A 12,262-nucleotide genomic window follows, 5' to 3' on the forward strand; every position below is an offset into this window, starting at 1 on the left:
CGTTCTACGCATAATTGTCCCATGTCAGTTTTGGACGATTTTGACTTTATGACATTTTTAAGTTTAGTTTGATGTGTACTTTAAGAAAAACACATAAAATCTGGTACTTTGTTCGGAAACTCATCAAAAACAACACCAAGTCTGTTTGTCCCATCGTTACACTTTTACGCATAATTGTCCCACCAAGTATTTTCTTACACGGAATCATTAGTTTTAAGGCTAGTATGCAGATCGGAAGGAAAGGGGTCAAGAAACAGCATTACGAACAGCAGAACAAAGGAGAGGGAGCGATTTTTTGGGGCTTTTCTTCACCCTCTCTGACTTGCTTGCGCTGCCGCTGCTGCCCATTTGATTTTTTTCTTGACCGGTTCCTTCCGAAGTGCGTATACCGCTTTACTAAGCATTATGTCTTGTTTACCTGTAGTATAGCAAGAGAATCACAAATAAGGGTGATAAACTGCTAACTGGGGCGATTAGGGACACATATGGCGAATAGGAACCCATGGGACAATTATGCGTAGAAACACAGAAATCGGTCGAAAAATTTCAATTGCGTTTTTCTCAGTTGCACTTTTTTGAACATGGGACAATTATGCGTAGAACGGCAGTGAACTACTCTGAAGCCTCTAAAGTGATTTAGATTTTCTTTAAATCCGAAATGGCGGTGTTGAAATACAGTCCAGACTCAATTATCCGATGTTCGATTATCCGAAGGTTTGTACGGAACTTCGGATAATCGAACAGAACGAACGAACAGAAAACATTGTTTTTTTTTTCTTTTTTTTCTATTTTTAACATCAAATTTGAGTTCAAAGACCCCATTTTAATCAAATTTGAATAGTTGATTGCCTATTAATTTACAAAGAGCATTTTCCGCCGATGGCGGATTTAAATTGGATTCAAAAATTCTCTATCACTTCAGCGTGATTTAGGGGTCATACTCAAGCACGACTTTAAAAATTACTCAACAAAAAAATATTACAACGACAAAAAAAATTATTCGACATCCATATTCAACCAAATATTTTGTTGAATCAAACCTCGTACAGGCTGATTCAACAAAACATTTTTCGTGCAGTAATAATTTATGTTATTCTCTAAACAAAAGCGATTTTTTATTGATCTGAGTTTGGAAAAATTGTAGGTCATGGGTGACAAAAACGGTTTTATTTGCAACAGGGGTGCTCAATTTTTTTTAATGGCGGGCCAAATTTGAAGCACACATGAGCTTGCAGGAAAAATGTGAAAAAAATTTAGACCGTTGCAAATATTTTAAAAAGTTTATGTCACTCCCCTTTTCAAAATTGGTCCGAAAAATCAGGGGTCGAAACATTTTTTTTTAACTTGAAAATTTCAATGGAAATAGTAGTCTGATCAACTGAAAACAATCTGAAATGTATTTTCATGCATTGACAATCATTGTTTGCATGTTTGGGTTTGCTTAAAAATAATTGTTTTTTTTTAAATTCCAATGTACAGCACCGCAAGAAGTTTCTCGCATTGAAATGTTGAACCGACGACGTTGAACTGTATTTTAATTTCTTAACTTGTTTTCACCCTTCTTTAGACTTTTTTCAATGTCGAGGGTATTTGTCCCTATTTTGGGCTTACTAAGCCAGGCGCACTTTCAATTTGATGTATTCTCAAATGCTGCTATATTACATGAATAAGTTGGTTTTGTAATGCTAATGCTCTTACTTAATCACATTTTTGACAAAAATACCTTATATTTCTGTATAAGCCCGAGAAACTAAAATATTTTTTGTCCCTATTTTGGGGATATTGCTCCTAGCATACGACCTTACAAATTATACTTTCCCATAATTTCGCTACCGGTTAGCGGGTATTGGATTGGACCACACACACACATTGCTCCTAGCATACGACCTTCTTTGTGCATATTTACGGCCTACCTTCTGATTGGTTGAAGTCTCGAAGCAAGTGGCGAACTTTTTTGAAGTAGCAATTTGCTAAGAAAAAAGTGAAGAGTTATATATTTATCGCATTATTTCTAATTTGAGAGGAAAAAGTGAATTATTCTTGCCCACCAAAATGAAGATAATGACAGCACGAATCATTCTCAAGTGGCAGATTCCTGCCAGATTTGGTGAAATGCTTAATTTCGTTGAATTAAGTTTGATAGACCCAAACAAATAATTGCAACGGCCTTATTTGAAAAAATGTTTTTTATAACTCATTTTCTAAAATGTTTAATGACATTTTTGACAAAATTTTCCATTCAAACGTGTGAAATTGTTTCAAATTTGATTTAAAATCTTTGTTCCTCGGTCCTGGTCAAGGGGAAAAAAACATAATAAGAAACTAAATTTCAAATTTAAAGCCAATATACAATTTTTTATGCAAAAAATATAACATGATTCTTCATGCATTATTACTTTCAAGCTGCTACCGAATATTTGCAAAATATCATTTTAATAATTTTTCCTGAGGTTTTATTTCTTTTCCGATTTGTGGTTCCAAACTTCAAAAAGACATATTTTATTTAAAAAAAAAACAAAAATTGTTTATAAACAGTTGACTAAGTTATTCAATTAATATTTTAACTTTCAGCAATAAAAAAATCTAAATCTCTTTTTCAGAGGATTTTTTAAAGATGGGGGAGAAGCAAAATGTGGAAAAAAATTGCAATATTTAACAAAATTTAATGTTAAAAACACTGTATTTTGATGAAAAAACTTTCCTGGACAATATCTTTTGGTTTATTGACGTATGAGGAAATATACTCATTTTCGTCAAACTACGCCTTTCGATGTATTCTCATCACTGTTGCAGTTCACCGTTAACAAAACATTTTCAGATACATCAACAATGGATATTTCCCCTATAAAAGTTTTTTTCTTTAATATTTGTATTTGTATCTTTATTTAAAAAATATACATAAGGGCAAGCCTTTTATCGTATACAGAGACATCATTAAGTTCGAATATGATAAAACTACAAACAAAAAAAAACTTAAAACTTACTAAAAATTAGGTTAGAGTACATGAAATGATCATTGTATAAACAAAGAGAAATAACTTAACCTAAAAATAAATGAAAACGACTTCAACAAGAATAATTTAGGTGAGAAAATAAACTGGTCAAGAAACTGTTTCTATCAAGTGTTCCTTAAATATTCCCTACACTTTTGCTTGAAATCACTAATAGAAGTAAGATTTTTCAGACGATGAGGCAAAGCGTTCCACAGGCATGCGCCACGGACAAGCCACGGACTCCGAATGAATTCCCCAGATAATTAGTATGATGAGTTGGAATTAGAATGTTATGTGTACGTTGTGATCTACTAAAGGAAAGTTCTTCATATAGATGCGAATCTCTGTAGATTTTTGATCGTTTTTCGAATTAAATGACACATTCTGTTTTTTCTTTCCTCTGAAAATGCTGATGTTTTATTGTTAAAACCTTATCACACAACTCACACTAAATGCTGGGTTTACAATTAAAGATAACTATTTTTTAATGTTGCACATTTTATGGAAAGTTGAGGACGCTGGGAAAATAATTGCTTTTTTTTATTTTGTTTTTTACCAATAATAAATGAAGAAAAACCCCACATTCAGTGGTAAAACTAAAAGTTTTAAATAACAAATAATAATAATACCTTCCATAGACTTATCAAATGTTGCATACTTTTCAACAACCACACAGAAAAAAAAAATCATGGTAATATTACATCTGGGAAGGGGTACATCTTTTATGTCAGAAAAAAAGTGTAATTTTACCTCTGGAAATGTGTAATTTTACCACTTTTCTGGTGTAATGTCACTTTTTCAGTCTAAATAGAGTTATTTACGTGCGCATGTATTATGTGTACGTACACGAAAAAAAGTGAGGTTAAATTTTGTCCGGCCAGCAAAATCAAATGGTGCCCTAGTGTGCGTACGCGAAACGTCCTAAAGCTCTATTGAGGTAAAATTACATCAGAAAAAAGGTAATATTCAACCTTCCAAAATTACAGCTTCCAAATTTGCATTATTTTTTACTGTGCATTAAATACGAGCTGATGCCTGTTTTGCCTGGTGGGATCGGAAGTTTAAGGAAAGTTTGAGAATCCGCCCAGTTGTTGCTCTATGTTTAGGCGGGGCCAGACAATGCCCAATAACATTATGGAATTAGGCTGCCAGGATCTCTGCCATTCTGAAACGGGTCATTGGAAACAGCGCGATGGCTGTATCCATCTAATACCCAAACTATATAATTTTTCCATAATTTCGCTGCCGGCCAGCGGGAATCTGAAACACAAGTCCTAGACTTGACAGATTGATAAATAATCACACCATTAACCACAGAGTTTTCAATCGTTATTTATTTCAAACAAACCGACTTGTTTAACTTCTTCAATTTTCCTGCTTCACCACCACTCTCAGCCCCGGCCTGGGATGGTCCGCATCGACCGGCACCGGTGCCCGCGAGGACGGCAAGTCCGGATAGCTCCAGCCGCCGCGTATCATTCCGCGATTTTCCGCCAAACAGAAGAAGCAATCAGTGGCGTGGTCGGTCGGCTCTTGCCAGCGTCGCGGAACGGCAAACTGGAAGTACCTTTTTTCACCTGCGTACCACCCTGGAGTGGACGAGAAGGGAAGGGGAAAGAAGATTATGAATGGAGAAGATTATTTTTTCGAAAAAATAGGTGCTACCGTATAAATAACTAGAGCAATTTCTACAGGCAAATTTAGGCTCCCAAGGATGAGGCGGCTGAGCCAATTCCAGTTGAAAGTATTCCTTGTAAGCAGCCTCTAACTTAGTACCGCTGATCATGGTATGTTTCTTAGTGGTGTGGATGTAATGTCCACAAACGTAGCAAAAATCATCCGGATGTCGCTTGCAGTTAGCGAACGGGTCTTCCTCTTTTGAAGCATTCGACGCTTGCTGGACATCTTTTGCGATGGAATCGTCGAAGGCTTGAAGGTTTTCAATCCTGCCCGGCGCCTTCACGCTGTAATCTGGTGCTCGCGAGGAAGGAATGTCGACGTCGAACGTCATTTGACGACGAGCGTGCACAGCTACCACACAGAAGTAGCAGTCCATCAAGTGATTGTCGGAGGGTTTCGACCATATTCTTGGCACTCCGAACGGTAGACCATCACCCTTTTGGTTGCTCCAAGCTGAAATGAGGAAATGAGTAAGACGGAAGAAATCTACAAAATGAAACTCTCACCACTCAAACGACTGAAACATCTCGCACAGCTGAATTTTGGCTCCCAAGGATGCTCGGGGGGGTCAACGTCCAACTCAAAGTAAACCGCGTACAATCTCCATAGTTTTGGGGCATTCATGGGATATTTCAACTTGGCCAAAATGTAGGAACCGCAGATGTAACAAAACTTATCGGGACGTTGTTTGCAGTTCGCTGTCGGATTCTCGGGGTCAGTCTTTGGAGTACGCTGAACTTTTGGTTCTTCTCTCGGAGAATTCTCACAATCCTGTTCAGCTTGGCTAGGTTCTTGCTTCACCGTGTCTGAGTTTTCTAACGAGACACATTCCTGTTCGATCTCTTCAAGTTTGATGCCATTTGCATGGCTGGGACCTCCGGATTCCAGCGGAAGCTCAACTGAGTGCATCGATCTGTTTCTGCCCGGAGCAACCTTGCAGTAATCTGGCGGTCTTGACGAAGGAAGGTCCGGGTAGATGTTTGGCCCTCTACCATTCGTTACGACCGTCAAACAAAAGTAGCAATCGTCAGAATGATTCGACGGCTTCGACCATATTCTTGGCGTTCCAAAAGGCAATCCTTTGCTTTTTCCTTGCTCCCAATCTGTAACGTAAAAATTGAAACAATTTCTTACTTATTCCCTAATTGCAGCTTTTAGCATACTTCTCAGTCTGGTATAGCATGGCTTGCAGGCATAGTGCGGAACCCAGGGCTTGTGTTGGTCACGGATGTCCAACCCGAAGTAGTCCGAATACATCCGGCGGAAAGACAAACAAGTTGCTATTGGAATGCATCTTCCTGCCGCTTTCTTGCGGTATTTAGCTGGGCACATGAATACACCACATACGTAGCAAAACTCGTCCGGATGGTGAAGGCAATCTGTTACGGATATCTAAAGTAAACAAACTTGCATGAAAAGCTACAACCCCTTGAAAACAACCGTTACTAAATTACCTCGTCTTCATCGTTTGAACCAAAATTCAATTCAGGTTGTTCAGGTTCCACCTTACACTCAAAGTTTAGAGGTAGAACCGTATCTTCAAACGAGACACAGTTCTTCATCTCGGGATCATCCTGCTCATCGAGCTCCATTTCCTCCACCTTGACACCAGCTGGGTTGAAACCGTCGTCTAGTTCCATCCTGAGGCAATTTTAAAACCATCACAATACAATTATTATCAGCAAGATATCATTTTTACTTACATCTTAATTCAAGAGTAGCGTAATGCACTTTGCTGCTAAAACAACCTTAGACTGATTCAAACCAAAACGCGAACGTTTTTGGTTGATCCCGCGCTTCTACCTGTTTGCCGCGTCAACGTTTTTGTTTACGGGTAGAAAGTGTCAAATACCGCCGTTGGTTTGACATTTTTTTCGCAGAGCCCCGGCACGAAACTTCAAACACGAACGAAAGCTGCGAAGCGAAGATTAGCAGTGACGTTTTTTGGAATTTTGACAGCCTCAAGGAGCTATTATTGTCCGTTTCTTTCAAAGGTACACGCAGCGCGGCATTTCAGAATATGCCATAGACATTGTTGCCAGCGATTTTCTGCACTTTTGATGCAATATAAAACATACCTGACAACAATGCCAGGCGATTCGAAGAAGAAGATCAACAAAAACAAAACGCACAGTATGGGATTTGACAGCACGCATTTGCCGAAAGATAACTAAGTGTATAAGCTTTTAAGCAAAATACATATAAATTTTAGGTAAAATTGTTAAAAAGTCGGAATATTGCCTAAAATTTGTTAAAACTAGTTTTGTTTATAAAATTATCGATTTATATTGCATTTTAAACTGAATTCGAAGCACGAATCACAAGTTTTCACATTTAACATGAAATATATTACATATTATTTATTTTTTACAAACTTTTTAAACCTTCTCCTAATGAAAATTGTCCGAAGAATCCGAAAATTCAATCCGTTTTCCGATTTAAAAATCATGTTCATTGAGAAAATCATGACACTTTGAGAAGTTTAAAATAATGACATTCATCAACATTTTCTTAACTATAGTTAACTAACTTTTTAAACTTGTCAAAATTTTATGAAAAGTTCTTCTTGAGGTACTTTGAACACTTCTCTACCACGGACAGTATGTTTCTAAACCATTCCTTACGTATTTTAATTGCAAACCTATCAAAGTCACCCCGTTTTACGGTACACGCAAACTTGTAAACAAGGCAAAATGTATGCAGGCTGACGTTTGTACAAACAAATCCAGGCAAACAAACAAAGCAGGCAAACTGGCAAACTGTCAAAAAGTGCGAGTTTGTTTGTTTGTTTGCCGTAGTGTAATAGCTCTTGAGTCAAACATATTTGAAAATAGAGGTGGGCAAAACCGCTTTTTTTAGGAGCCGCTCATTTTCGTTCGCTAATTAAAAAGAACCGCTCTTTTGACCGGCTCTTTCGCTCTTTTTCAAAATATGGATGAAAAGGTTATTTTTATGAATGGTGTGATTGTTTAAGCTATTTCACATTGGAATTATATAAATTATCTGAAAAAATAAATAAACTGAAAACGAGAAGATGTCCTTAAAAACCTAGGCGTCGCCGGTCTCTAAGATTTCTAATCAAACATAAACGTTCGAATAATTCAATGGCATCCAAACTTAAATTTAGGATTTTGTCTAATCTAATCTAACACAAACGTAGCCAGTCCGATAAAAGCATGCTGCAAACTTAAATAGTGTGTAGGATTTTGGAGAAATTTCCATTAATTTTAAAATTTATATCTGCCAAAATAAACTAATGGTGATATTTTATTTAGAGAATTATTTTGTTAACCTAGCTGTTTACTCTTTTCTACATTCTGATTTGATCGATAAATCTAAAAAAGCTAAATAGCCCCTCTTTAACCTGCCGTTTTTAAATCCTTAAGTACTTGAAAAAGTACACCATGCTGGGAATTTTTTATTAGCATTGAAATATTTGAAATTGCATTTTCATTCGGGGTCATTCGGGACACATGGGGCGAATTGGGACAGCAGTTTTAACCATGTTGGAGCACAATATTTTGATTTTTCTGTTTGGTTTCGGTTAGAAAAAAGTCATGCCAACAAAATGTGTACATCCATTTCCAAATTTATAAGCTTCAAGTGCTCTGAAAACTGCTGTCCCTATTCAGACTGTAGTCCCGATTCACACCAGATAACGGTAAAAGGAAACTGAAAAAATCATCACCGGGATTATTGGGCGGAACATCGATTTCACTGCTACACTTGCAGGTGTAATGTCACACGTAGATGAACAATGTTTTTTAAACAAAACGAAAAAATTGATTCAATTGGTGCTAACAGTGAGATTCACAAAAAAATCGTCAACTGATTGATTTTTTTCCGAAAAGATCGGGAGAGATTTTCTTTTGCGTGTTTCGTCTTTTCACTTTTTCGCGTTTGAAGAAAGTTCGCAAGCGAAAAGGACTTTTTTGCGATTATTCCATCCCTGAAACAAATTTAAAAATCATTCCATCTGGGAACGATTCTTTCAAAAGACCGGAGTTTAAGAAAGAACCGCGTTTCTTTTTTCGTTCGCTCTTTTTAATGAACTGGCTGGATCCGCTTTTAGAGCGGCTCGCTCTTTTTTGCCCAACTCTAGTTGAAAATAAAAGATCACCTTAAGGGTGCACAGTAACGAAGGAAGTTGTTGTCTTCTTATTCCCAAATGGTCAAACTTACGGACCCAATCCTGCAATAACGGGCATGTAAAATTAATCAAACTTTGTTGTAAATTACTTTGTGGACAGTACTTTAGGGGATGAATAAAAAAATATTTCGATAGTACCCGTAGTTTTAAAGATACTAAAATATCTGTAAAAAAAAATCTGGGTGCAAAAGCTCTGGTTGATGTGCACCGTTAAGGTGAAACGGGACACAAGATCCTCTGTAATTACTCTTAGCTTTAAGAAAAATGTAATTACAAAACCGACTCGGTCCTAACCAGGTCCCAGTACCGACAAGGACCTAATAAAAATAATTTTATGAAAAAAATAAGGTGAAACGGGACGTCAGTTCTTGGACAACTTCTGTTTAACTTTAATCAATTTCTGAACTCGGTTGCTTGCCATCGATCTATTTAGCGTCTGCAGTTTCATTATGGCGCTGGCTTCTAGTTTCACCTTAAGGGCCAAAACGCACGTAAGGCTAGTACGCAGATCGGAAGGAAAGGGGTCAAGAAACAGCTTCACGAACAGCAGAACAAAGGAAAGCGAACGATTTCTTGGGGCTTTTCTTCACCCTCTCTGGCTTGCTTTCACTGCCGCTGGAAATTTCGACGCCAACATTTCAAAAAGCATCATGTACAAACCATGCGTTTTGAGAAAAACGCATTTGAATGTTGAGCATCCATTTTAATTCCCATTTTAATATAAAAGCAAAATAAGATGATCTAATGATAACAAACGATGAAAAACGTTGCTTTTATTGATACTTGACCATACAAATTCAATAAAACATTATTTCCGTAATTTTATTTGAGAAAAACAAACATAACTTCTTTTGAAATCACCAACGTCTATATCACCCTGCTGTCATTGAGGGGGACGCTTTGTTATGATTCGTTTTTCTTCGCCGAATGTACATGGCGCTTTGTTCATGTTGCTTTTTTTTCGTCACGAGGTTCATGTAGTCTTTTGTTTGACAGGTTGACAGGGCTATATAAACAGGGACTGCTGATGGCAGAGATTTTGTTTATGCTACTTTATTTAAAATCATGATTAAACAGACTTTACTGAAGTAACTTTTGCTCATTTTTGGTGGAGAGGTAGGTTATTAAGAGTACTTTCAGAATATGCAATAACCCAGAAAGTGTCAAAATGTACATGATGCCTTTTGAAATGTTACCGTCGATTTGTCTTGACTGGTTCCTTCTGAAGTGCGTATACCGCTTAAGGCATTTTATTTTGCTGAATACTCTTGCCCAAAAACGTGGTAATGTTGCATGAATATTGAAATTGATTTCACAAAATTTTAGGACGCAATAATCAGAGTCAAAGTCGTGCCAAAAATTGGCGAACTGTCACTTTTTATACGGTGTTCACGCACACTTTCAAAACAACTTCTTGGTGATGTGTGTGTGTTATCGTGGCTGTTACTGTTAAAAAGTGATATGCCGGCAAGTTTCATGGAGTTAAACTTTTGCACTTTACTTTTGGCTTTTTTAAATAGTTTTTCATGCGTGTAATATAAAAAAACTAAAACATAACATTAAAAGGTATACAAAAACATAAATTTAAATGCCAGAAAAAAATTTGAACTTAAAAAAAATGAGTTTTGGCTGCTTCAATGTCAAACATTTCCCACGCGTCCTCAACTGCACCGCTTACCTTACAATCTACCAAAGTAGGCGAGAACTCGTCCCGTCTACTACCGCTTCTGCTGCGCCTCACTTGACCTGCACCACGTCGATAACTCGGTGCTGGTGCGCGGAACCCGGCCCGACCTTGATTGCGACCTTCCCGCACGTGTCCGGACTGATCGAGTGCTTGACCATGTCGCGCAGCGCGGCCGTCGTTTTCGCCCGGCTTTTCAGCTGATCGAAGATCCGCTTCTTGCTGGCTTTGAACTTTTCGTAGCGCGATTCGCGCGCCATGATTCGCTCCTGCAGCTGCACCAGCTTGTACTTTTCCTGCTCGAGCGTCTGCTTCAGGTTGTGGGCGTGCATGCGCTTCTCGAGCTGATTGTCGATCTTGATGCGGCGTTTGTTGACCTCGAGCACGCGATGCCGGAGGACGTCCGCTCGCTGGACGCGTTCTTCGAGGTGGTCCACGAGCGACTGGCGCCAGATGTCTTTGTCGAGGATCTTTTCCTCCTGGTTGATGGTGGCGTCCTCGATGCGTTTGAGTTCGCGGTTTTTCTTCTCGCACTCCTTGATGCCCTTCTGGATGACGAGCGTTTTGAGCAGGCTGCTCGAGCGGATATCTTTCTCGCTGATTTCGTTCTGGATTCGCTCGATCTGTTGCTGCTCGAGTCGTTCCAGGCGCTGCTTGCGGTTTCGGATTTCGATCTGTTCGATGGTTCGCTTTTGTCGTATCGCTTTCTTGTAGTTGCGTTCTTGCTCGTCCAGCAGCGTCTTGCGGTAGAGCTTCTCCTGTTCCCAGCACTGCTTCGCCAGGACGGATTCCTCGAGTCGTTCGATCTCCTTGATGCGCTTGAGCACCATGCAGTGTAGTATACGTCGATCGTGATCGGTAAGGTTAGCTCCCTTCTGGTCAAGCATCTCGGTGATCTTGACCGAATTCAGCCGGCTGCAGATGCTTTCGCAGTCTTCACTGAATGCACTTCCTTTGTACGTCGATAGGTCGCTGGTGGACAGACAGCGTGGTGCCTTCATGGTAGCCTTCATCAGCCGGGGATTTCCGGACGGAGTCACTTTGGATGACATGCTGGAAGTGCTCCGCTTGCTTCGCTCCGTTGAAGCCGGTCGTACTTTTCTCGTCGGTGCCGCTTTGTTCGCTTTCTTCGTGGGTTCCGCCGAGCTTTCCGACACCAGATTGCTGTTGCTGTCGAACATTCGGAGCCACTCCTCTTCGAAGATTTCCTCCTCGTCGTCGTTACCCCGTCCGTCGTGGCATCCGTGGGGCGGCGGGGAAAAGTTGTAGTTGATGTTAAAGTTGTAATTGTAGCAGCAGTTGTAGTTCATCGAAGATCCCGACGTTCGTCCGTCGTTGGGGCTCGGGCTGCTGGAATCCCCGTTGTAGCTTCCCGGTGGCGCTCCGTATCCATCGTCATTGCTGCCGTCGGAAGCCGTTGGCGCCGGTGCCGGCGACGATTCCGACTGCACGTCGTACGAAATGACGCTGAAGTCATCCGGGAGGCACTCGATTTTCGCCGATTTGAACTTGTTTCGTAGCTTGTTTTTCAGTTTCAGCATTTTTGGCAAAAAACGGAGTTTCTGTTTCGGAATACGCGTAAATAATAATTGCAAGCGAAAGTGTTGCGACGTATCGATCCAACGGGAAGCTCCGGGAATTGGCGCCGCAGGTTGCCACGGTGAAAGTGCGTCTCTTTGTTGCGCGCGCGACAAAGCTTGCACGTGACTACGGCATCGCGTGGTATGTTTAGTCAGAGGGTAGTTTGTGGAGTTT

The 12,262-nt window shown here is 39.6% G+C and overlaps 2 protein-coding genes across 2 annotated transcripts; both read right to left on the reverse strand.

Annotated features, from left to right (window-relative positions):
- Positions 1–4,305: 4,305 nt before the first annotated feature.
- Positions 4,306–6,570, reverse strand: LOC120429828 (uncharacterized). Its single transcript, XM_039594892.2, has 6 exons — positions 6,377–6,570; positions 6,128–6,314; positions 5,837–6,065; positions 5,180–5,776; positions 4,659–5,126; positions 4,306–4,582 (listed from the first exon to the last, which is right to left on the reverse strand). Coding segments are annotated over exons 1-6 (1,707 nt in total). The 5' UTR covers positions 6,379–6,570; the 3' UTR covers positions 4,306–4,358.
- Positions 6,571–10,502: 3,932 nt separating this feature from the next.
- Positions 10,503–12,123, reverse strand: LOC120429117 (uncharacterized). Its single transcript, XM_039594301.2, has one exon. It carries the CDS (start codon positions 12,046–12,048, stop codon positions 10,561–10,563), a length of 1,488 nt encoding a protein of 495 aa, XP_039450235.1. The 5' UTR covers positions 12,049–12,123; the 3' UTR covers positions 10,503–10,560.
- Between the last annotated feature and the right edge of the window lie 139 nt (positions 12,124–12,262).

The sequence above is a fragment of the Culex pipiens genome, chromosome 2 (assembly GCF_016801865.2).
Source record: "Culex pipiens pallens isolate TS chromosome 2, TS_CPP_V2, whole genome shotgun sequence".
Taxonomy (NCBI): Eukaryota; Metazoa; Arthropoda; class Insecta; order Diptera; family Culicidae; genus Culex; species Culex pipiens.